We start from the raw sequence: 23,894 nt of genomic DNA, 5'->3' as shown, positions 1-23,894 counted from the left end.
CCTTTGAACAGAGTATGGTAGTAGGTGCCAGACATATCAGTTTGAGTGCATCAAGAACTGCAACGCTGCTGGGTTTTTTACGCTTAACAGTTTCTTGTGTGTATCATGAATGGTCCACCACCCAAAGGATATCCAGCCAACGGCAGGCCAGTGGTCGAAAACGGCTCGATGATGAAAGGCCAAAGGAGACTGACACGAATTGTGCAGAGCAACAGACAGGCTACAGTTCGTCATATGACAGTCCAGTACAGCAATGGTGTTGAAAGACCCATCAAAGAATGCACAACTCATTGTACCTTGACACAAATGGTGTATGGCAGCTGATGACTGTACAGAGTTCCACTTCTTTCAGCACAAAAAAAAAACCACAAGAACCCGTGGTTGTAGCAGGCTTTGGAATGAAAACACTGGACACTGGAGGATTGGAAAAAAATTTTGCCTGGTCTGATGAATCCCGGTTCCTGCTGTTTCATGCTGATGGGAAGACTAGGGTATGGAGAAAACCACACGAGTACATGCATCCATCATGCCGTGTGTCAACATTGCAGGCTGGTTGTGTGATGGTGTGGGGTGTATTTTCATGGCACACATTGGGCCCATTGATAAAAGTTGAACAACGTTTGAATGTCACAGGATATCTGAACATCATTGCCAATCAGGTGCATCCCTTCATGGCAGCAGTGTATCCATCTGCAAATACATTTCTTCAACAGGATCATGCCACAACGCAAAGATTGTCCAGGAATGGTTCCACGAACATGATGGTGAATTCAGCTTACTGCAGTGGCCTATGCAGTCACCAGATCTCAATCTAATTGAGCATCTCTGGGATGAGATTGAATGAGATATTCGGAGTAGAGTTCCACTTCCAGCTAAATTGACAACTATGGGTAGCATTGGAGTCAACATGGGCCAACATCCCTGTGGAATGCTTTAGACACCTTGTAGAGTCCATGCCCTGATGAATTGCTGTTCTGAGGGCAAAAGGGGGTGCAACTCAATATTAGGAAGGTGTTCCTGAAGTTTTGTACACTGAATGCATACAACACACACACACACACACACACACACACACACACACACACACACACACACACACACACACACACACACACACACACACACACACACACACACACACACACACACCCTTCCTTTTCAAGAAGGCTACATCAGTCATCTCTTTCCCATTACCCCTCCCCAACTTGTCCCCACCGTGTAGCCCAGGAGTCCAGCATCGGGCCGGGCCTCCTCGGTGAAGCGGCGCTTTTGCGCCACTCGTGACAGTTGAGCGGGTGTGGCGGACAACGAGGCCGCTGTATGGGGGAAGCCAACAGAGCCTGATGAGGTTAAGGATGGGGGCACAGAAGGGCTGGGGGTAGGAGGAAACTGCACCAGACAGAGGAAACCAACGTCAACGACATGCAGTCTTACAGGCATGTGCACAGTCTGAAAAAAAAACCCCAACAAAATTACTTTTTAAGCCATTTCACCACTCACCAGCAGGAAGGAATTACACCTGGGGATGCATATTAATGTAAACACAAATGCTCATCAAAACTACCACTCTGTTTGTCAAAAATGGGATGAAACCCCTGACAATGCATCTCAAACTCACGAGAATTTGTAGAGTTTATGTGGAAGTTGAACTCCTTACGGCAGACCACAATAAATGTTTCTTTATTATCCAGCGTGTGTCACGCAAGGGGTTAAGCAATAGGTTCACTGTCTGTCTACAGATGTCAGTCTGATAGAGGAAGTACTTAATTTTATTTGAATATCATATTTTGAAGACTTAGAAAAGACGTATCGAGTTGTGTGCAGTTTCTAAGAAGCAGGAGTTAGAGATATTGAAGGAAGGTTAAATGACCGTATCGGATCAAGGCAGGAAGATTTGGTTGTGGTACGAGTGATCAAACAATGTCGGGAAAGTTTACTCAGAGGTTTTTAAAAATCGATACGGGATATCGGGGATGCGTCTGAAAGCAAAGGGTTTTATTTTTATTTTTTAATAAATACAAAGTCGAAGGCTCATAAAAAACACACACACACACACACACACACACACACACACACACACACACACACACACACACACACACACACACACACACACACACACACACACACTTTGGGGGAAGTGCCATTACCTCCCAGGATACTCTGGGTACCAGCAACATCAAAACAATGGTGCCGTTTTTCTCACCACACTCGGCAAGGCATTTCCTCCTCTCCATGGATGCCAACCGATAAGGATTGTCCCTGCTCTATCCTTTTAAATTCTGAACGTCAAGTAAGGAAGCAGCACGCAGCATGTACCATTTTAAAAGTCTTTGGCATGACTGGGCCGGGGTTTGAAGCACCGAACCCTCCCCCTCCCCCAACCCCCCCCCATCCCAGACTCTGTGTGGACGCTCTAACCATTACACCACCGAGTCTGGTGAGGTAATGATTTCTGGGATTCTTTTAAGATCAGGAAATGGAATATAATTTCTGAGCAGTGACATGTCAACCTATGACTGGAAGAATAGTGTAGGGAGGAAGGTTTTGCATTTAAGAGGAAGTGGGAATAATTTCAGGGACAAAGGGAGTGTTTACAGAATGATGGCCATATGCTAAATAGAAAGGGGGCAGCAAGGTTTGCAGTGGGAATCGAGACTTTTTTCACTTTTTTTTTAGGTCAGTGGAGGGTGAGGAAGCTATCAAGGAAGGAACTGATGAGGTAATTGTGATTGGTAAGGTTATGTAGGAAAATAGAATTTCAGGAAGGGAAAAAAATTAAACACATTCTTCATCAATGCCAGGAGTTTAAATAATAAAATGGAAGAGCTTGAGGCCAAAGTAGATACCGAGGAGTATGACATAGTTGCATGGTTTAATGACGAGATAACGAGAGAACAGGATTAGAAGGCTACAAAGTGTATCGGTGTGATAGGAAGGAGAGAATAGGAGGAGGAGGAGGAGGAGGAGAAGGAGGAGAAGGAGGAGGAGGAGGAGGAGGAGGAGGAGGAGGAGGAGGAGTGGTAGCAATCTTGGTAAAAGACAGCATTGCATCAAGAAAGGGGTGACATGAAGGTAAATTATTCTGTATGGGTAGAGATTAGAGATTGCAAAAACAGTAAGACACTGGTAGGATGCTTTTTATAGGGCTCCAGGTGTGAAGGAAGGAGGAGTACATGAAGGATTCAAAAGGGCATGTGGTAAGAGAAGAGCATTGATTATGGGGGATTTTAACTTGCCAGGGATAGATTGGGATCCAGGAACAGGGAAACGGCAGAATAGATGAAGATTTCCTCGATCTACTCAAAAATTGCTTCTTCACCCAGTTTGTAGATAAGCTCATGAGTCGTAATAGCAGTAGTCATGTTAGCCCTCCTTTGAAGTAATGAAATAGCGAGGAAAGCTTCGAGTAGATAAAGCTCCCCAGAGGTGATGGTCCAGATAATATGCACCCAAGAGTATTGAGTGAGGTGGCAGTGCAGATAAGCGAGATGTAATCCGATAATATAGCTCAATGGAGTCAGGACAGGTACCGGAGGATTGGAGAGTAGCAAATGTAGCACCATTATTTTAGAAAGGATCTGGAGAATAATTGGGAAAGTATAGACCTGTTTGTTTGACTTCAGTTGTGGGGAAGGTGTTGGAGACATTAATTAGGGACCAGATGAGGAACCATTTAAATAAATACAAACTAAAGGTAGTCAGTATGGGTTTACCAAAGGTAGGTCTTGTCTGAAAAATCTTTTAGAGTTCAATAAAGCAATGTTTGATTGGGTGGATGAGGGAATGGCAATAGACATAGTATATGTGGACTTAAATAATGCATTTGATAAGGTACCACATAGGTTGTTTGCCAAGGTGAGGGCTTGTGAAGTCGCTAGTCAGGTGGCAAACTGGATTCTTTCTTTTTTTGTATGCAAAGTCAAGGCTCGTGAAAGAGTTAGAACACTGAACAGATCAGGATGCAACAGAACAAAAGGAACAGTAGAAAGAGGGAGGAAACACCACCAGCAGCATGAAAGCACAAAATGGAGGGAGACTTGGACAAATAGGGGATGTAGGGAGGAATGAGGGTTAAGGGAGGATGCATGGGGGTTGCACCAGATAGACCCAGAAACAACCTGACAGAAACTAAAAAAAAAAACTGGAAAGTTGGAAGGTGGGCTTGGGGGTGGGTAAACAAGGGTAGAAAATATAATGGTTTTAAATGGTGAATTACCTGAGATGGTGGTCCACAGCTGTCTTGAAGACCTGGAGTGATGAATGACTAAATGTGGAAGTTGATGATTATACAGGGAGGGAGGTTGGGGGGAGAAAGAGGAACAAATGAGTGGAGGTGAGCAGCAATTTTGGATTTTGGGATCACCAGAAGGAGGTTGATGGTGGACCACATGTGCTCTGCAGAAACCTGTTTTGGGGGGGGGGGGAGCACAGGAAGAGCGGAGGGTGCACGACAAGAAAGGAGGCGGTGGAAGACAGAGACCACCGACCTGTCTGCAATAAGAAAGTGATAGGGCCATCGACTCAGCTTCATTCTGGGATATTCTAATGATCTTGAAGGCCTTGGTTTCCATGGGATCAAGCAGAACAAGGTGTGAGGCAGGAGCATTAGCCCAGAGGAAAGGCATTGCAGGTGGATAGGTATTTCGGTGTGTCAAGGAAGGACTTTGTACAAAAGCGAAGATTTGCTAGTGAAACAAATTTTTACAAAGTTGTCATACAATCCATAAAAAGAATAAGTAATACAATAATAGAAAGCACTGTACTTGTCTGTCGCTGTTCATAAGGATAATTTGAGTAGGGGGTTTAAAGGCCAATCTTTAAACACGACTGTGTTCACTCCGGTCTATTTTTGAGGACAAAAAACCCATACAACATTTTCCATGAAAGAGTAATAGGATGATCGGGATGTGGGATTGTAGACTGTTCTGTTAGGATTGTAAACGGTGGATTGCAAACTGAGCCTCAAGGGTGGTGTGCAGAGGCGTTTTTATATTAAAAATAAAAAAACACCAATAAATCCAAGGAGTAGGGAGGTGAAATTCGCTGCACATGATTGATGTGGAACACGCGCAAGAAGGGCACTAAGTAGAGCGCATATCTCTGCCACACAATGCCTGATCGGGTGGAACATATCGGGTCCAATACATTTTTGAAATACTGTGCTATATATTTTTGGCCACATCTCTCAATGGTGAAGAATCACTTTAAAAAAAAAAAAAAAAAAATTTAATCCTTGTATCTGGATCTTCACCAAAATCGAATCAATTTTTCCTCGTCACACACCCAACGTGTCCAAGTTTCAGCTGAATCCATCCACAACTTTTTGATATCGTGATGTGTATCTTCTTGTGTTTTGTGTTTTGTTCTCTCTCGTTCTCTCTCTCTCTCTCTCGTTCTCTCTCTCTCTCTCGTTCTCTCTCTCTCGTTCTCTCTCTCTCTCTCTCTCTCTCTCTCTCTCTCTCTCTCTCTCTCTCTCTCTCTCTCTCTCTCTCTCTCTCTCTCTCTCTCTCTCTCTCTCTCTCTCTCTCTCTCTCTCTCTCTCTCTCTCTCTCTCTCTCTCTCTCTCTCTCTCTCTCTCTCTCTCTCTCTCTCTCTCTCTCTCTCTCTCTCTCTCTCTCTCTCTCTCTCTCTCTCTCTCTCTCTCTCTCTCTCTCTCTCTCTCGTTCTCTCTCTCTCTCTCTCTCTCTCTCTCTCTCTCTCTCTCTCTCTCTCTCTCTCTCTCTCTCTCTCTCTCTCTCTCTCTCGTTCTCTCTCTCTCGTTCTCTCTCTCTCTCTCTCTCGTTCTCTCTCTCTCTCTCTCTCTCTCGTTCTCTCTCTCTCTCTCGTTCTCTCTCTCTCTCTCGTTCTCTCTCTCTCTCTCGTTCTCTCTCTCTCCCAAAATCGAATCGGTTCTACCTAGTTACACACCCAGCCTGCCCACCAAATTTCGTCTGAATCTATCCACAACTTTTTAAGATAGCCTGCACATAGAGGGGTGAAAACATAACTTCCTTCCACCTTTGGTGGCGGAGGGATCGAGTGTTCATTTACGTCCATAGGATATCGAATAAATAACGAAGATATAAGCACAACTGACGCTAGGCTGAGGCTTCAGACTTTGGGGCGCTCACGAGACTGTACCATCGAAATGAAACATCCCAGAAGTTAAAGAAAATAGGGTCACATTTGTACATGTAGTATGTTAAAATAATGCTTTTTCTTGCTACAAAACAGCATATCTTCCAGTTTGATAAAATAACTCCAAAGCCATCATTTTTGACAGGTTTTTATACTAGTAGCGAAAGAAAACACACATAAAAATAATTGAAACCCCATCCTGTTACAAGATGATGAAGGTTTTGGTTGATTACCTTTTCGCTTTCAATTGTTTTGTGTTCAAGTGACAAATCTGCTGGCCTTCACCTTCTTAAACTTAATCTCAACTGGGTTCTTTGATGTCCTTTGATTGTGAATTGTTTTTTAATGTGCAACTTTGTGCACCGACAAGTTTTGAATTATTTAAAAAATTTAAACTACCTTCATGCAAAAATTCAGGTAGATACCAGAGTTGGTCACAAAAGTGAGAAACTACACTTTTTGCATGTCGGCCCACGGTCTAGTGGTGTGGGTGCAGGGAGCAAGTGGTTTGGGATAGAAGTAGAAGTAGAAGTAGACGTAGAAGAACTATATTTCCCCGATTGTAATTTAAACACAGAATTGCGGCATTCAGCCTTCTCATGAATGGAGTTGGCTGACAGGGAAGGGATGGAGGGGGAGCATACATCAGAGACAGACTTGACAAGGCACCACCAGGTTTGAGAAGAGGGAGACAAGTTTCAAAGTTCAATCTTGAGGTTGGACAGATGTTTTGTGGCTTTCCTGAGAGTGGACACGCACTTGTTGCGGATTTTGTGGAATGAGCTGAAGTTGCCTTCAGTCAGATTTGCCTTCCAGGAAGAGAAGGCAAGTTGTTTCAGAGCAACTGCCTCACCACAGGATTCAGTGTACTATGAGTGGGAAGAACGGTAGGATAACTGAAGATGAGATTGTGTGTGTGTATGTGTGTGTGTGTGTGTGTGTGTGTGTGTGTGTGTGTGTGTGTGTGTGTGTGTGTGTGTGTGTGTGTGTGTGTGTGTGTGTGTGTGTGTGTGTGTGTGTGTGTGTGTGTGTGTGTGTGTGTGTGTGTGTGTGTGTGTGTGTGTGTTGGATAGATATACTTACTGTGGAAGAATTCCCATGCCGAGTTAACATCAGTGGGTGGGACGAGGAGGAAGATGAGAGTGGGCGGGATGGAGGGTGGTGGTGAGAAGCTGAGAGGGGTGGAGTGAGGCGGGAGTTTTGAGTTTGTGGGGTGAGGGTAGAATGCAGAAAGAGGAGGAATTAAGTGGAGGGAGGGACACAGAAGGCATGGATGGGGTTGGAAGGGCACAGGCTTGTTGGAGATGTGGGGGAGGGAGGTACTGACATGGAGGGGTTTGACACTGTAAAATAACACGAAAGGGATTTTGTTGTTGTGAGCAGACAACCTCTGCAAATTGGACTTCTCAAGATTCTCAAATTGGGCATACGTACATAAAGATCATGAGATGGGTGGAAGGAATTTTTATTTAAAGCACGGAGAAAGGTGTTGCTGTCGGTATGGCAGGGTTGATGAAAAAGCACTAAATTGAGAGACAGGTTTGTAAAATATTCCATGTGAAGAAGAAGAAAAGGAATCGATCGTGATGGAGAAATAAGGAAAGTGTAGCATTTTAAAACGTTTTAAAATGCTTTTAAAGGAAGAAGCATCTTCTTCAATTAAGATTCAGTTTTAGAGATATTGAGAAAAGGGAAGCATAAATAATAAAGTATTCATTACAGGTAGAAAGCAGGAGTGTATTTTGGAGTGAAAAAACTTTTTTTGTGTTTTTTTTTTAAAGTGAGGTGTCAGTAGTAAGATAACGTTTGAGGAAAAAATGAAGCGGAACGAGAAAACCTCAAAAGCGAGTCAATTTTGCTCGCCGGCTATCCAAGCAGTGGGACTGATCTGCATGAAAACAAATTTGACAATACAGCACATACGGGATTGTAAACTGGATTACTGATGGGAAGCAAAGAGTGCCTGTGAGTGGGAGGATGTAAGTAGCGGGGTACCTCAGGGATCAGTACTCTGACCATTACTATTCATTATTTACATCAACGATTTGGATAGTGGGGTGAAGACTAAGCTTTCCAAATTTGCAGATGACACAAGGCTTGAAGGGTAAGTAAGGAAGAGAGATTGTGGGAGGGTGGGGCAGTTGTTCACATTTAGGATAGTCTAGATCAGTGTTTCTCAAGGTGGGGCATGGCAATATTTTGGTGGGGCATGAGGATTCAGAATTAATGAATTAATATACGATCGCTTTCGAGAAAAAGCTAAGAGAAAGTGACTGGAAATCATGAAACGTGGTGATTTAAGGCATAAACTAACAAAATTGGTTCCTCGAATCAAACAAATCTGCAGCCAGCGTCAAGGGCAGGGCTCCCATTGACGTGAGTAGCAATTGAATAAAATTTGCAATAAAGTTTTAATAAAGCCTTTTGAATACATATGTAGTATATACTGTAGTGTCTCCAATCATGGTGGGGTGTACGATTTAAAAAAAAAATCAAAGTGGGGCGTGGGACAAAAAGGTTGAGAAACACTAGTCGAGATACTTGCATAGATTGAGCAGATGCAATTTATCATAAACAAGTGTAAGGTGTTGGGGATGGGGAAGATTAATGAAGATAGAGATTACAGGATGCAAGGGACAATTTTGGAGCATGTCGATAGCAAACAGAGTTTTCGTGGGTGAAACTGTAGAACGTTTGAAAAAAGGAAAGTAACGAGCAAAATTAATCCTTACTTGGGAGGTCCAAGAGAAATTCCCCCACCCCCCCCCCCCACTTCCCTGGAAAAATTGATGTCAAAATATGCATTTTGGGGTTCATCCTGTCCAAATTGCAACAACAACAACAAAAATAACAATGCAAATGAATGTGTGATTTGGGGAAGAATTTTTATATATCACCTGAACATCTTGCTGGGAAGATCATTTTCAGTTAGTACAGCATTTTGTTATAAAATAAGTGAATACCTCTCCAAGACTTTTATAAAGGAGGGACGGGAGGGGGGCTGTGTCACGTGTCATGTACTGGAGCGGTTGCCCAGAATTTCCTTGGCTCCAGTGTATACCAGAGCATTCACTACCTCCTTATGTTTTCTGTGCATTTCTTTACTTGGTGGACACTGGACTCGTTAACGCCATACCTGCCCAAAATACCTCTCCTGGCACCCCTTGCTTGTGCGTTCGTGGCAATTTTGATATCATATTATATTTCCTGTATCAAGTGTGTTTTCATTGTCGGATCGTGAGTGTACTTTTATTACTTGACGAAATCTACGATTTTGTCAAGCATGTTGGTTTGTTTTGTTTGTTTGCTTGTTTGTGTGTACGCCTCGCTCTACAGGTCGCATTTCGAGTCGGAATGTCATGGAACTTCACCAATGGACTTATTGGCCACCAGAATAGAACCCTATAACTTTTAGCATGTCAAAAGTCAAGGTCAGAAAAAATTCCTGAAAATCGTGAAAATCCATATCTTTTAGCATGGGCCGATTTTCAAAAATTCATGTCTCCGCCAAATCTTAACGGATTCCTTTCAAATTTGAAACACAGACGTAGGAGGGGAGTATCTTTGACTGGATTAAAAATTGGTCACATCCGTTACGGATTACGGAGGTGACAGGTATTTTAATTTAACATGGTAAGTGCTACCTACGGTTTTTCATGGTAGTCATGATCACTTATGAATTTCGTCAAGTCCTGGCCGTATGGGCCTTTTTTATTTATTTATCTGCTCATTTTCATGTCCATCTATCTTTTGTCCCAGGATTCTCCATTTTCGTCGTCCCGTGCCTTATAATAAACTGTTATTCTGAAAGAACACGTTTGGTGTGGTGACCGGCCATTGCAGATTTAACATGTAGGAAACCATTTTGGCGTGGCTTGAATGGGAAATCCACAGGGGAGGTTAAAATGTACAGAGATTCATGGAATTCATGGAACCACATCCTCCAGCAGGGGTCAGTAAACACAAACCATCCCACGTGTACAAGGAAAGTTGCAAGTCATAATAAACAAATGAGTTTTAAAATATTGATTTTATTTGCATGGATTTATTTAATGTGGTGCAGCACAAGCATGATGGACCAAATAGCCTCCTCCTGCATCAAAGTTCCTTGTTGATATATATTGATTTCGTATCGATGTGGTCATAAACTTCATCGCAACAAACAGACGTTTTAGCAGGTTTTGTCTTTGTTTGTAGCAGAATAGTGTCTTTACTTCATGCAATGTAAAGACGGCACTTTGGTATTTTTCGTGAGTTCATATTAGGGAATGCCGATGGGAAATAATGGATGCTATTTCCGTATTTACCGACATAGAGAGATGTTCTCCTGCCAATCGGAATGCACTTGCAAGCTTTTGCACCTTTTTTGCGGTTTCACCGGAGGGAAATGTCCATCCATCCATCCGTTCCTCCGTCCCACTTGTGGTTTTTCCGACTTTTTTCCCCACACCCTTTAACATATTCAACTGAAACTTGGTACACGGCTTTATTATGATAAGTTACAGAACAAGTTCGAGTTTCAGGACGTTTCGTGAATTTTTCAGTTATGTCCTTTTTAAATTTGGAAAATATCACATTGGTAAGGGACATGTATCGCAAAGCAATTATCAGTCTTGTTCACATAATCATGGTCATGAAGTGTTAGCATTGCACCTCTTGCAGATGAAATGGGTTAATAAACGAATCAGCATTTCGGAATAGCACCGCAATTCCCGAATAATCGCGGCATGCTTCTCTGATGACGAACGTACGGAAACTCCCGTATGGGTCATTACGAAGATACGGATTTCTGTAACATACAGAAGAGGTTTCAACCATGGGTTTTGGGTTGCATTAGTAGCAGGGGGGGATAAATTATAAATGAAAGAAGTGTTTTTTACACTACAGGAATGTCATGAGGCGTCATCTAGAATATTGATTGTGGGTTTGGTCACCACATTTCAGGAAGGACACAGCTGCCATCGAGAGGGTTTAGTGTAGGGCTACTAGATTGATTCAGCTATGAGGAATGGATGAAAGAGACAGGGCTTGATATTATTTTTGTACGACGCGCTACAACGGCAGATGCAGCGACATTCCGCTGCAGCGCATGCTCCCACATCTGACCTGACCTGACCTTTATATTGTTATGGTTGTGGAAATTCGCATTACACCATAAAGAGTCCTCAGGTGAGATATCTCGGTAAGTCCATGTGTAGTTAGCCCAAACCCGTTGCATAGAGGGAATATGTGTGATTCATCCGGGCTGCGACGCTTTGAGTTAGCCATTTTTTCTTTCTCTTTTGTTATTTTCGACCATTAATCCCCCAACAAACCAAACTCCCACCACCTCCGCCTTTCTACCACACGTCATGCCATGGGCTGTGAATGCGTCCCTTTCGCTTCAAAAAGCGGATCAGGAATGCTTCACGCCCCCTTTCCATCTGTCCAATGACCGAGCATCGGGTAGTGTAGCCCCACCTCCGAACCCCCTGGAATGCGTTCCTTTCGCCCCGAAAAGCGGATCAGGAATGCTTCACGCCCCCTTTTTGCCCGACCAATGGCTGAACAGAGGGTGGCGTGGCCCCGCCTCCAATCGCGTTTTGATCCGAATATTTGCATATAGGCTCCTCCTGAGGCCTATAAAGATGCGAGCGCAAGGCGACTCGCGGAGAGTTGAGTTCGGAGTTGAGTCAAGTTGGAGAGGAGTTGCAGGAGAGTTGAGTTCGGAGTTGCAGAGGAGTTGGAGCAGAGTTGCAGGGGAGTTGCAGGGAAGTTGGAGGGAGTTGGAGTTCGCGCGGTTCGGTTGCAGGCGGCTGGTCGAGTTCAAGTTCAAGTCAAGGGAAGACGGCTGTCGGCAACGAGGTTGCGGTGTGGGGGTCGCTCATCTCGTTGCGGGGTCCAAGCCAGCCAGCCATTCCCCTCTCCCTGAGCATCAGCAATCCCCCCCCCCCATCCACGCTGAGATGGTGCTGGGGGGGGGGGCGTTCCTCCCCCGCCCGAAACGTGGTGCCAATAAAAGCGCTCGCACGGAGCACGCCGGAGAGGACTCGCCGACCACACCAGGGCCACGGATTCGGGGCGCAGCTGCGCGAACATTGCGGCTTGCCCGCCATCGCTTCACGAGGACGCGGGTAAGACCTCCCCGGTCTCGTGGTCCTGGCCGATCCTCCAGGATCCACGTCCATTTGGTCTACGGACCTGTCTGCCTCCTTGCCTATGAGGGTGGCTTTCTTTCTTTCGGGTTGAATGCATGCTGTGGCGCCGTGTCCAATAAGTACAACTGCTTAAGTGTCTGTGCCTGTATATTGCCCCTTTTATTCAGGTGTAACTCTTTCCCTTGCATTTACTTTTGTTGCATTTTGACTGTATATACGTGCTTGTATGTGTGTATGTAAACAAAGTGCATTGCTTGTTGAACTGTTTCCCGCTTTGCTTCGTCTCCTTCCTTTTATTGAATCTCCATCTTGCATCACGCAAGGGATTGATAGTGGGTTTAAAACGCCCGGTAATTAATCGGAACCGTCAAGGCCGATGATAACTCCGCTCGGTTATCCCTGTAATACGGAACGAACCACTTAAGCGGTTCGTGTCTGGAGTCGGCCTGTGGCGTGGTACGATCGCCCGGTCGACCACTCGCGCAGGTACTTAGGTAGGTCGAATTTGGCGAGAAACCCTATCCTGCGTGGGTGGGCAATTGCCACGATCGTGTTGAGGTTAAACCCCCACCCGTGACTGGCTCCGGGCAGTAGTTCCCGGAGGGTCACGACTGAATTGTCCGTTCCGGTGGGCGAGGCGGCCGATTTTGGCTACACGCGGTCGATCGCACGGCGGCGGGCGCGAATTCGCAACACTGGTGTCAGCGAGCGGGAAACAAACTCTCCCGTCTCCAAGCTAAATTCACGGGAATCGGTTCAGGGGTGAGAGGAGCGACCCCCGATTCCCTCCAAATTACGAGTAGGATGTTGCCAATCCCGCGGACGGACAAAAGGTAGGCTGGATACGGATTTAGACCGGATGGGTTCTCCACGCGGGCGTGTGTGTGATGCTCCGACGAGTAGAGCACATGTGTTCGTGTGGGGAACCCCTCGAAACGCGAGGCTTGTTTTTTTGAATGTGCAGGGTGACGTCATGGCTGCACGTAGGGTTGGAATCCGGCAGGAGGGGTATCCCTGCCGGATGGTACCGTCCAAGGAGGGACGAGGTGCGCGAGCAACTGCCATGACGTCACAGGCAAAGTGCACAGGTTGTGAGTTGCCGCACTGGTGCGCACGCATTAAAAAAAAAAGAAAAAGCAAGCCTCGCTTCGGGTGAACAGGATTCCCTGGGCAAGGGGTGGAAGATCCCCTTGCCCAGGGCACAGGATGGCACTAGCTAGGGGGAAGGGTTAGCTTAGCTAGACCGGCTCCATGGGGCAGGGATAAGTCCTCATGGGGCCCGTGGAATGGATTAGGTAGAGGGATTGTAGTTGAGATTTAGGAAGGGAGAAGGGAAATAATGATTTGAGGACATGGACAGACTTGTGGATGTGTCGAGGGGATGTAGCGTAGCTAGGTAGGTTAAATGGAACATGCTGTAGTGCAAGGGACGACATGGGAGCACGAGGTAGTTAGGGGAAGTAGTGAGCAGGATGGCCGAGTTCAGCGATGGAGTGTGAGTTGAAGAGTGGAAAATGTACATGGTGAGTGAGTGAGGCCAGCGGGTCTGTGTGTATGGAGCGAATGGGGAATGCATGGTGCGATGAGTGATTGGGGGGAGGAGTGACTCCCGCCCTAGGGACCCCGGGGTCAGAGTAGAGCGAGTTAGTGGGTTTGCGAAATTGAAAAATGGAGGTCGTTTTGCTGTTGGTGTGAGTGTAGGCTCGAAACCTATTTGAAGGGGTGCAGGAGCCCTGTTGACGGGCTGGGAGCCTGGCTGCGAAAGGTGAGTATCGCTGAGTGGGTACCCGGGCACCGGGCTAGTCGGCCGTGGTAAGCCAAGGGCCCATGGGGGGGCCGGGATAGCGTAGTGGGCACGGGTGCGCCCACATGATGCGGGGGCCCGGGGCGCCATTAACCGCGTGGGCAGTGTCGTGGGCACGGGTGACCCTCGGAAAGGGGCCCGGGAAGCCAGCCTGCCATGTGAGCGTTTCAGGGGAGTCGCCATGGAAGGCACTCCCCGGTGTTTAGGGAGCTGGTAGGGTCGGAGGCAGTGTCGTGCCCGGGGGTGCCATAGCTGGAGAATCGGCAGAGGGTAGTGCCTGCCAAGGGAGCCACACGTCCCAGCCAAGAAACAGTGTGAGGGCACGGAGAGAAAATTGGGGGCAAGGCCCAAAATTGTGAGGACACCAACACAGGCGACGGGAATCCTGATTGTTAGAACCGATAGATTAAGCAAGAGGCGCTTGTTGAAAGCCCCGGGGTAGCTTAAGAGTTAATGGTTAGGGTAGATTAGGAAATGTACCCCTCCGCACCATCCACCCCTTCGCTCTCGTTGTGGGCCGCTGGACCCACTTTGGGTTAAGATCGCTGAAGTCTGGGGAGGCCATCCTGAGGCTTGAATTGGGCCTCGACACAGGACGCTCGCTCTCCCTTATTCCCCTCCAGGAAGGGAACATAGGGGTTGGGAGTAGGCTCGGGGATGATAGGTTAGCCGAACAAGGACGATAAAGGGGATTAGGGGACGATTCCGAGTGGGGAAGTAAGGATAAAAATAAAAACAAAAAAATAAGTTGGGGCTAAATTGGTTTTTACAAATTAAGGGGGTGGGTATGGACAGAGACAGGCAAGGGCGATAGGTTGGGAGGGAGACAGTCAGGTAGGTTCCGAGCCCGCCTTCTGAGTGGCCAGCACCACCGCACTCCCTCCATCAAACTGCACTGCACGGCGAGAGGCCGGCCAACTTCATCTGCTGGCTGTTTTTACTGCAAGGCCTGTGCCGGTCAGATCGTCCACCAGCTGTTTACTGCAAGGCCTATGCCGGCCGGATCGTCTGCTGGTGTTTTTGCCTCAAGATCTGTGCCGGCCATTACATCTGCCGGCTGTGTTCGCCTGCGGCGGCCTTGTTTTGCCATGCTTTGCCTGACCACCTTTGCCATGCCATGTCTGCTGCCCATGTCATCTTTTGCCCCCGTTCTGTTTTGCATTTTCCCCGCCCCTTGTTCATTGCCAAGTGTGCCAGGATCGGCGCGAAGTTGCAAGGACTGTCCTGTTGGGAGCTACAACACGGGCCTGCAGTGGCGGCCTGTGCACCGGTTTTCTTTTGACGTTTTCTCTTTGCAGAGTCCATTGATCCTGGGCCATGGTTTAGTGTAAAATTTGTAAGGTTAAGGTGTGATGTACTGTAAATATGAGTGCGCCCCCGGCATGTCTGTCTAACGCCGGTAATTTATTTAAGTTGTCCGTATGAGTGGGTTTGTTTAGTTAGTTACTTAGCCCGTAGGTTATTTATTTTTTGGACACGAATACCATGAATGTCGCACTCAGGGATCCGAAGGTAAAACGTATTAGGGGAGAACTACACATGATGGCACACGAGAATTTGACGACTCGGGACGAGTCTGTAAAAAGGGGAGGGGGTAGTGTTACGGTTGTGGAAATTCGCATTACACCATAAAGAGTCCTCAGGTGAGATATCTCGGTAAGTCCATGTATAGTTAGCCCAAACCCGTTGTATAGAGGGAATATGTGTGATTCATCTGGGCTGCGACGCTTTGAGTTAGCCATTTTTTCTTTCTCTTTTGTTATTTTCGACCATTAATCCCCCAACAAACCAAACTCCCACCACCTCCACCTTTCTACCACACGTCGTGCCATGGGCTGTGAATGTGTCCCTTTCGCTTCAAAAAGCGGATCAGGAATGCTTCATGCCCCCTTTTTGCCCGACCAATGGCTGAACAGAGGGTGGCGTGGCCCCGCCTCCAATCGCGTGTTGATCCGAATATTTGCATATAGGCTCCCCCTGAGGCCTATAAAGATGCGAGCGCAAGGCGACTCGCGGAGAGTTGAGTTCGGAGTTGAGTCAAGTTGGAGAGGAGTTGGAGGGGAGTTGCAGGGAAGTTGGAGGGCGTTGGAGGGAGTTGGAGGGAGTTGGAGGGAGTTGGAGGGAGTTGGAGGGAGTTGGAGGGAGTTGGAGGGAGTTGGAGGGAGTTGGAGTTCGCGCGGTTCGGTTGCAGGCGGCTGGTCGAGTTCAAGTTCAAGTCAAGGGAAGACGGCGGTCGGCAACGAGGTTGCTCGTGTCGTCGTGGTGTCCTAGCCAGCCAGCCATTCCCCTCTCCCTGAGCATCAGCAATGTCCCCCCCCCCGTCCGCGCTGAGATAGTGCTGGGGGGGCCCGTTCCTCCCCCGCCCTAAACGTGTTGCCACCAAAACCGCTCGCCCTATCCTGCGCGAATTTGGTTGGTCGAATTTGGCGAGCAACCCTATCCTGCGCGGGATGGCGAGCAAGCCCCAATGTTCGCGCAGCTGCGCCCCGACTCCGTGGCCCTGGCGTGGTCGGCGAGTCCTCTCCGGCATGCTCCGATCATGGTGAGGTTAAACCCCCACCCGTGACTGGCTCCGTGCGGTAGTTCCCGGAGGGTCACGACTGAATTGTCCGTTCCGGTGGGCGAGGCGGCCGCTTTTGGCTGCACGCGGTCGATCGCACGCCAGCGGGCGCGAATTCGAAACAATATATTAGAAAGGAGGCAATTATGAAGGGATCTGATGGAGATTTTTCACATAATGAAGGGTATTTATTTATAAAATAAATACAAGAAACAAATTTCCACAGAATGGACAGTGACCAGACTACAGACCACACAGTCTTAGAGGATAGTAGTAAGGCAAGAGGGGGTCCTTCACTCAGAGACTACCTTAAGTGTGGAAAGGCCATGGCAGCAGAAATAGTAGAAAGGTTTAAATTGTAATTAGATAGGTACCTCAAACAATTGGAGATAGAGGGGTACAAGAGTATTGGCAGGACTTGTAAATAGCTTGAGTGTGGATGGGTGATTGTGAACATCTGTGCTGAGTGTGACGTCAGTGAGAGATCTCATCAAGGGATTGCGTGTGGTTGTTGTTGTACATTTCTCACACCCTCACCCACCACCTCCCTCCTCACCCCTGCAATTTTTTTCCCCATTAACGAATTTTTTTTAACACCCTGGTGATATCTCTGAGCCCACCACAGTTTTTCCATCCCCACCTTCCCCAATTAACTTGTTAGCTTGACGGATCTCTTTAATCTGGAATTGGTGTAGCGCAGTCATGATGGGCCGAATGGCCTCCTCCTGCATCAAATTTCCTTCCTATAAACACATAACAGCATGCCTTGCTAGCATTATATTAACCTACACCTCTCAAAACTACGAAGGAACAACTCGAGTTCACCCCATCCCCCCCCCCCCGTCACATCCTAGAAATGAGAAAACGGTCACGCCGATTTTAAACAGCATCGGTGAACCCCAGCAGAGGTCTTTCGATGTAAAACAAGTCGTCCGATCCTTCAGCATAAAGGCGACAAGTGTTGCAAAACAAAGTTGTTTTTTTCCCCCTCGTCATCACTTTGAACAATCAACCTCATTTTGAAAGGTAGAACAAACATGATGATGCAGTCAGCATATGAGAGTCCACACAAGTAAATTAATAAATTTTCATGATTAGGAAAGATTTTTACAAAGTAAAAGGCAAAGTGAGAAAATATTTAATATTGGGTACAAGCAAAATACGTGTTGTTATGCTGTAAGCGAATGTGTGTTTCGATGCACATCAGCTGCTGTGCAAGCAACGAAGAGCTGTCACGTGTTCTTAACAAAAGCAGGAAATGTTTTTTTTTTATCTTAAAACACCATCATGGAAACGAAAAAGAAGAAGAAGAGGAAGAGGAAGACGAAGAAGTAGAAGAAGAAGAAGAAGAAGAAGAAGAGAAGAAGAAGAAGAGAAGAAGAAGCCTATTCTCATATCTGACCATGCATACATCCTGTTCAGCTCACTTTAACAAACATGTATATACCCTTGAACTTTAATGCAGTTTGCATTTGCTCAGTGATGTAAACTGAGCAGCAGAAATTCCAACAAATGCTTTTGCACACCCCAACCCAACACGATGGTGGTTATGGACCCACCTCCTTGTTGGCAACTGGTTCGGCATTTTGTGAGCTCGGGGCTGCGTCTGTGGACGGGATGGGCCCGAGTGGCAAAGGAGATGCGGCTGGTGCATTGTCAGGTCCAGAGTAAGCCAAGCATCCTGCGTAAGCTGGTATATGGTGAGAAAAAGAATGGACGGTAAGAATCGTAAAAGCAAAATGAAATACAAACACAAACTGAAAGTCCCTGGAGTGTCCATCTTGTTTACCCTGTGTACCCCACCCCATCCCTCTCCCTTCCACAGATCTCATGTTGTATCTGTTCCCCCTCTTGTTCATGTTGTTTTTTTCTTTCCCTCTCCCGCCCCTCTTGTCTCCTGCTCCCCTTGTTGTACGTTCTGTGTGCTAGCTCTCATACGAGCCTCGACAGTGTACACAAAAAGAAAAAAAAAAAACCAATGTCACCCCCAGGGTGACCAGTATCTTGCCAAAATGTGAACATGAGTGACATATTTATTCGATTAAAGTTACTCAAACAATAAGGGTTTCGTCGACCTTGATGCTTGACATTTTTGTGACCTTGACCTTTATATTTTCGTACGGTTAATGGTATCTCTCCAGGACCGTTGTACATGAAATATCAAGAGATTTTGATGAGAACTGAGGAAGTAAAATTTTCATGAAAAATCCGTTTTTTCATCATGACGTCATAGCGTCAAACTTTTGACAGATCTGGAAAGCACTTATCAAGCGCTTTCATATGAGGTATTACTCAATATGGTATCTAAGATTTCAAAATTTGACCTTGGGGTCAAAATCTTTCGACCTCCAGCGCTAACCATGAAGGTCAAGGCCAATCGCCACCAAAAATTAATCAGCTGAGCGCCAGACCATGAACTATATTCCCATGAAGTTTGAAGACGATCCGATCAAAATTACTCAAAAAATAAGGGTTTCGTCGACTCCCCTGATTTGCGACAAAGTGACCTTGATCTTTGACCTTGACCTTGAAAATTTTATGCGCTGAAAGGGACCTCTATAGGACTCTGATATGCGAAGTTACAAAAATTTCCAATGATAACTGTGCTCTGCAGAGTGATCGATACATGATTACAGACAAACAAACAAAAATAAATAAATAAATACAAGCTGACTAACATATCTTGCAAAAACTTCGTTTTGGCAAGATAATATTCTGACAGCACACCAGGCGCTCCACTTCCCACTCTCTCGTGATCCCTTTGGGTAGATGTGCTGATGGAAATTTGGCCTGAAAGGTTATGATGTCATTTGTCAAAAAGCAGGTGCAAAAGGGCAACGCAACATGTCCCATTCTCGCTGAGCTACAAACAGCTCCGGTTACACCCAAGTGGCACACACACAGACTAGCAGTCGCCACATAGATGCAATGCCACAAGTGCCATTTTGCTTTGAACACTTCTGAGGGAGAGTTATTCACAAACGATAAATGCATCACAAGGGTTGTGTAAATCACTACTACAAACATCCTCCCCTCTTGGTCTCCAAGATTCCCAACTACACAAAGTGAGTCCTTACGGTTTCGCATTGGAGGCACAGCTGATATTTGGTTTTGGAAGCAGGAGAATTCAGCACGGATCTGTAAGAACATGTCACCCATCAAACAGCATGGTAAAGACAAGGGTAGCAGACGTTGGTATTGTTACAAACCTTGAACCATGGCCTAAACCAGTGGTCCCCAACCTTTTGATCCCACGGGACACATTCACAACTCCCAAGGATGTTGGGAGCCAGAAAAAAATTGATGCATTTTATTGATGCAAATTGATTTGATTCCTCCCGGCAGTTAAGCGGCAGTGGCCGGCAGCGGCATTGTGTAAGGCTTTTTAGGTCACGGCGCCGGCCGGCAGTGGCATTGTGTAAACCCCTTTAAAATTGCTACATGAAAATGTGTTTTGATTGGAAAGTCCTCGCGGGCCGCAGGTTGGGAACCAATGGCCTAAACAATGATGCAACCATACATCACACATTGAAATGGTAGGTGGAGGGAGAGGAAGAGATGGAGAACAGGACTCGGGGTATGGGAAACGCAAGAAAGGGGAGGGGGAGGGGGGAGGGCATTTGGCTCATCAAGTGTGCACTACATCACCATCACATTAATTCAATCGATCAGTTTATAAACTTAAATTCAATGGTGGTGGGGGATGGAAGAACAGGGGAAGACAGAAAAGCAGGATGATTTATATATACATACATACATATACATATGTAAAAAAAAATATATATATATATATATATATATATATATATATATATATATATATATATATATATATATATATATATATATATATATATATATATATATATATATATATATAGAATATATGTACAGTATATACATACACACACACACATCCCTTGATTTACAGAATATATAAGTTCTTGAAAACGTACATAAAGCAAAATTACAGAGAATCAAACCATATTTCCCCATTGCCTTCCATTATACAATTGGAGATGTGTTCCTTTGGGAATCTTTTTTTGGCCCCAAGATGTAACAAAGATGTTTTCCCATCACATCACTTCTACAGCGAGATAACTTGACAGCACTTAAAGGCGTAGCTGCTGCATAGCATGCTTTTTATTTTCTTTATTATTACGTACCAGTGGGCCATCTGGGCGAGAGTACTCTTCTTGGACCACCCTCTGTGGGCAATATGCTGCGGCACAGTCTTGGAAATCCACTTTTAAATTTTGTCACTTTTTTTTTCTATTTATCACAACATACATGACATGGCCAAAAGTATGTGGACACCTGCTCATCCAACATCTCATTCCAAGATCATTGGCATTAATATGGAGTTGGTTCCCCCTTTGCTGCTATAACAGCCTCTACTCTTCTGGGAAGGCTTTCCACTACATGTTGGAACATTGCTGCAGGGATTTGCTTCCATTCAGCCACAAGAGCATTAGTGAGGTCGGGCAATGATGTTGGGCGATTTGGTCTGGTTCACAGCCGGCGTTCCAATTCATCCCAAAGGCGTTTAATGGGGTTGAGGTGAGGGCACTGTACAGGCCAGTGAAGTTCTTCCACACCGATCTCAACAAACCAGAGCACACAACTCGTATTTTAATATCAGTAATATTTCCTTTCTCAGGCGATGGACGTGCCTGATTTTATTTTTTGAGCAAAGTTCTGGGAAGTCGGGTGTAATGCTTTTCAGCTTTAGCCTTAGGTCAGGTTCAGCATTCAATCTGCTTCTGTTTCGCACAGGTTAGTAGTTAGCAAATGGCATCAGAAAGCGTACTGATTTGTCTGCAAGTTCGGGGTACTCTCCAGTTATTTGAATCCAAAACTCAAATTGGGAATGTCTTTTAAATTATGACGTTAATGTTTCATTGCAAGAAAGCTCCAGCAAGCAGGGCTTTATTGAAGAAACAAGAAGGAAGCTCACCAATTTCAATCCTAAAAGGATTACGTATCCAGTTGTTTGGTTCGACTCCTTCTGGAAAGTAATCTTTAAATTGTTTCTTGAGATCAACAAGATGTTCTTCGATGTCATTTTTTATTTTTTTTGTCAGGAACCAGTTCATTTTGCAGGAGCAAGTACAGATATTCTCGATTGTTCTGCGACCTTTCTGCGGACCACTTCAATGGAGCTCACGGACCATTAATGGTCCACGGACCACAGCTTGAGAAACTGCTTTAGACTCTAATCTAGAGGATGGAGAGGAAAGCTGCAGACAGAGTGGGCTAATCTGGTGCGTGAGAGAATGTACACTTTTGTGGAAATACAAAAGCTTCATGTATTGGATCACAATTGAAACTTTGCCAAACCCCTGTCAGGTTGGAGCATAGGAGGGAAACCATCCATTCAGCTGCCATCTGGAACTAAATCCAAATGTTCTGAAGTTCGACAACAAACCAATAGTGCATGTGTATGCGAGCGGCTGCAATGTCCATGTCACTTCCTCAAGCAGATCCATAAAGTGATGATGTACCAGAAGTCGTTTTTGAAGCAAAATAAAAATACTGATTATCGCATTGATAATAATTGATTAATACGAGAACACAAAATTCAAACTGCTATGTGTCCTTTAAGAGTCAAAAGCAAAATTATTCCGATTCTTTGTTCACATATATTTCCAAACTTCATAAAAAAATAACCACTATGTGTTTATGCCAAACATTACTAGACTCACCGTCTGAATGAGACTCTCACAAAGTGCTTTTGCTGCATCCAATCCTTCCTGATTTGAGTGACTGCGGAGAATATTGGAACAAGGCAGGGGTGAGAAAGAAAGTGATGGATGACAATTGAGACCAGATGTCGAGAAAGTCATAGAGACCAAGCGAAGTATTGCAAAAGTTATGTTTCAAAAAATTTAAAGTCTTTCCTTCAAAAGTGAGAACTACTCAAAGCCTATAAGGCCTCTATGTGTAGCTCAATGGAGTGTGTCTCAGCCCTCACCTCACCATAACAAGAAACAGCCCTCACCTATGGGTTGGGGCCCCAGCATCACATCTGTCTCTCCTGGATTATATGGAATCGAAAGCTCTAAACATGATTGGAATCTTCCATGATGAGGCACAAGGTCTGTTGCTGACATCGCAGGCAGGTCATTATCCTGTTTTTAAGCGCCTCTCTTCCGGTCTAGGTCAGTTTACCCTCAGTCCACTGACACTTCCCAACTCCTCCAGGATGTATGCACATTCTTCCATTAATCCCCTCCTGATTGAACACCAAAAATCTAGGTTGACTTCACAAACTCCACACTTTTTTTTTTCTTTCTTGCTTCTCCCATTTATGGAATAGCCTGCTTGATGCTGTTCCATCACACTCTTCTCTTCAGGGCTTCAACATGGTGGTGCAGCACCATCTATACCTTATCTGTGATATTTTGTACATCCATTAACCTGACCTAACTCAACCCTCTTACTTACATGCAGGTTCATGAGTTTCCTCCCCTCCTCTCTCATCCTTTCCTGTTCATACATTCATTCATTGCTTCATTGAGTCTAACTGTGGCCTCACTGTCAATTCATTGCCTTGTTCTCTCTATCACCTTGCTCAAACTCCAATGAGCTTCGATCTGGCAAAGAAAAAAAAAAAGAGAGGGTCTTATCTGGACTTTGTTCTCACCTGACGTGGCAATACAATGGCTCACAGGCTTCCCGTCGAGAAGCCGGTTCCAGGAAGCCGGATCGCTTGCCACGGAGAACAACACGAGCTCCTGTTTCACGGGAAATGTGTTGGAGGTAGCTCCCCCCTGGACCTTCCAAGCGTACCTTGATGTCAAACTCTGCTGGAGCATGGTCTAACCCCACAAACACCTTGTCTTGTAAAGGGTGATGCTTTGTCATAGGGGCATGTGGGATGAAAAATGCACAGAGAGAAAAGGGGAGAGGAATACAGGGATAACGCACACACACACAAATTATAATCCCAAAAAAAGAAAATCAAAATGGCCTGGCAATGTGTGTAGGTCACCAGTCAAAATAAGGCAACGTATCAAATCACCACTGAAACATGAACCACACAATGGACAAGCTAGGAAGGAGGCTAAAGAAAACCTTGTAGGTCAAGAACGGAATGGGTTTAGAATCAGATTACTTTGTGCATCATAGATCAGGGCCTCTGTCCAGGTAAAATTTAAGTGATTTCCAAGGGGAGAATGTACTTTACAATCAAAGAAGTGCATGAAACTATAAATGCGGTGTATATTCATCAGCAAATTTGACATCAATAAGCTTTTCATAAGGAGAATTA

The 23,894-nt window shown here is 45.5% G+C and overlaps 1 protein-coding gene across 1 annotated transcript in view; it reads right to left on the bottom strand.

Annotated features, from left to right (window-relative positions):
• LOC147010490 (KH homology domain-containing protein 4-like) overlaps window positions 1–23,894 on the bottom strand; it is a 105,975-nt gene that overhangs the window by 3,890 nt on the left and 78,191 nt on the right. The window contains exons 9-13 of the mRNA XM_085860246.1: window positions 23,268–23,479; window positions 22,327–22,387; window positions 19,699–19,759; window positions 18,181–18,311; window positions 1,216–1,389 (exon numbers count right to left, since the gene is read on the bottom strand). Of these exons, the coding sequence (XP_085716372.1) occupies window positions 1,216–1,389; window positions 18,181–18,311; window positions 19,699–19,759; window positions 22,327–22,387; window positions 23,268–23,479 (639 nt within the window). The remainder of the gene's footprint in view (window positions 1–1,215; window positions 1,390–18,180; window positions 18,312–19,698; window positions 19,760–22,326; window positions 22,388–23,267; window positions 23,480–23,894) is intronic.

The sequence above is a fragment of the Eptatretus burgeri genome, chromosome 16 (genome assembly GCF_056783735.1).
Source record: "Eptatretus burgeri isolate ZD-2024b chromosome 16, Ebu_testis_v1, whole genome shotgun sequence".
Lineage (NCBI taxonomy): Eukaryota > Metazoa > Chordata > Myxini > Myxiniformes > Myxinidae > Eptatretus > Eptatretus burgeri.
This window is presented reverse-complemented; position numbering and strand designations above follow the sequence as displayed.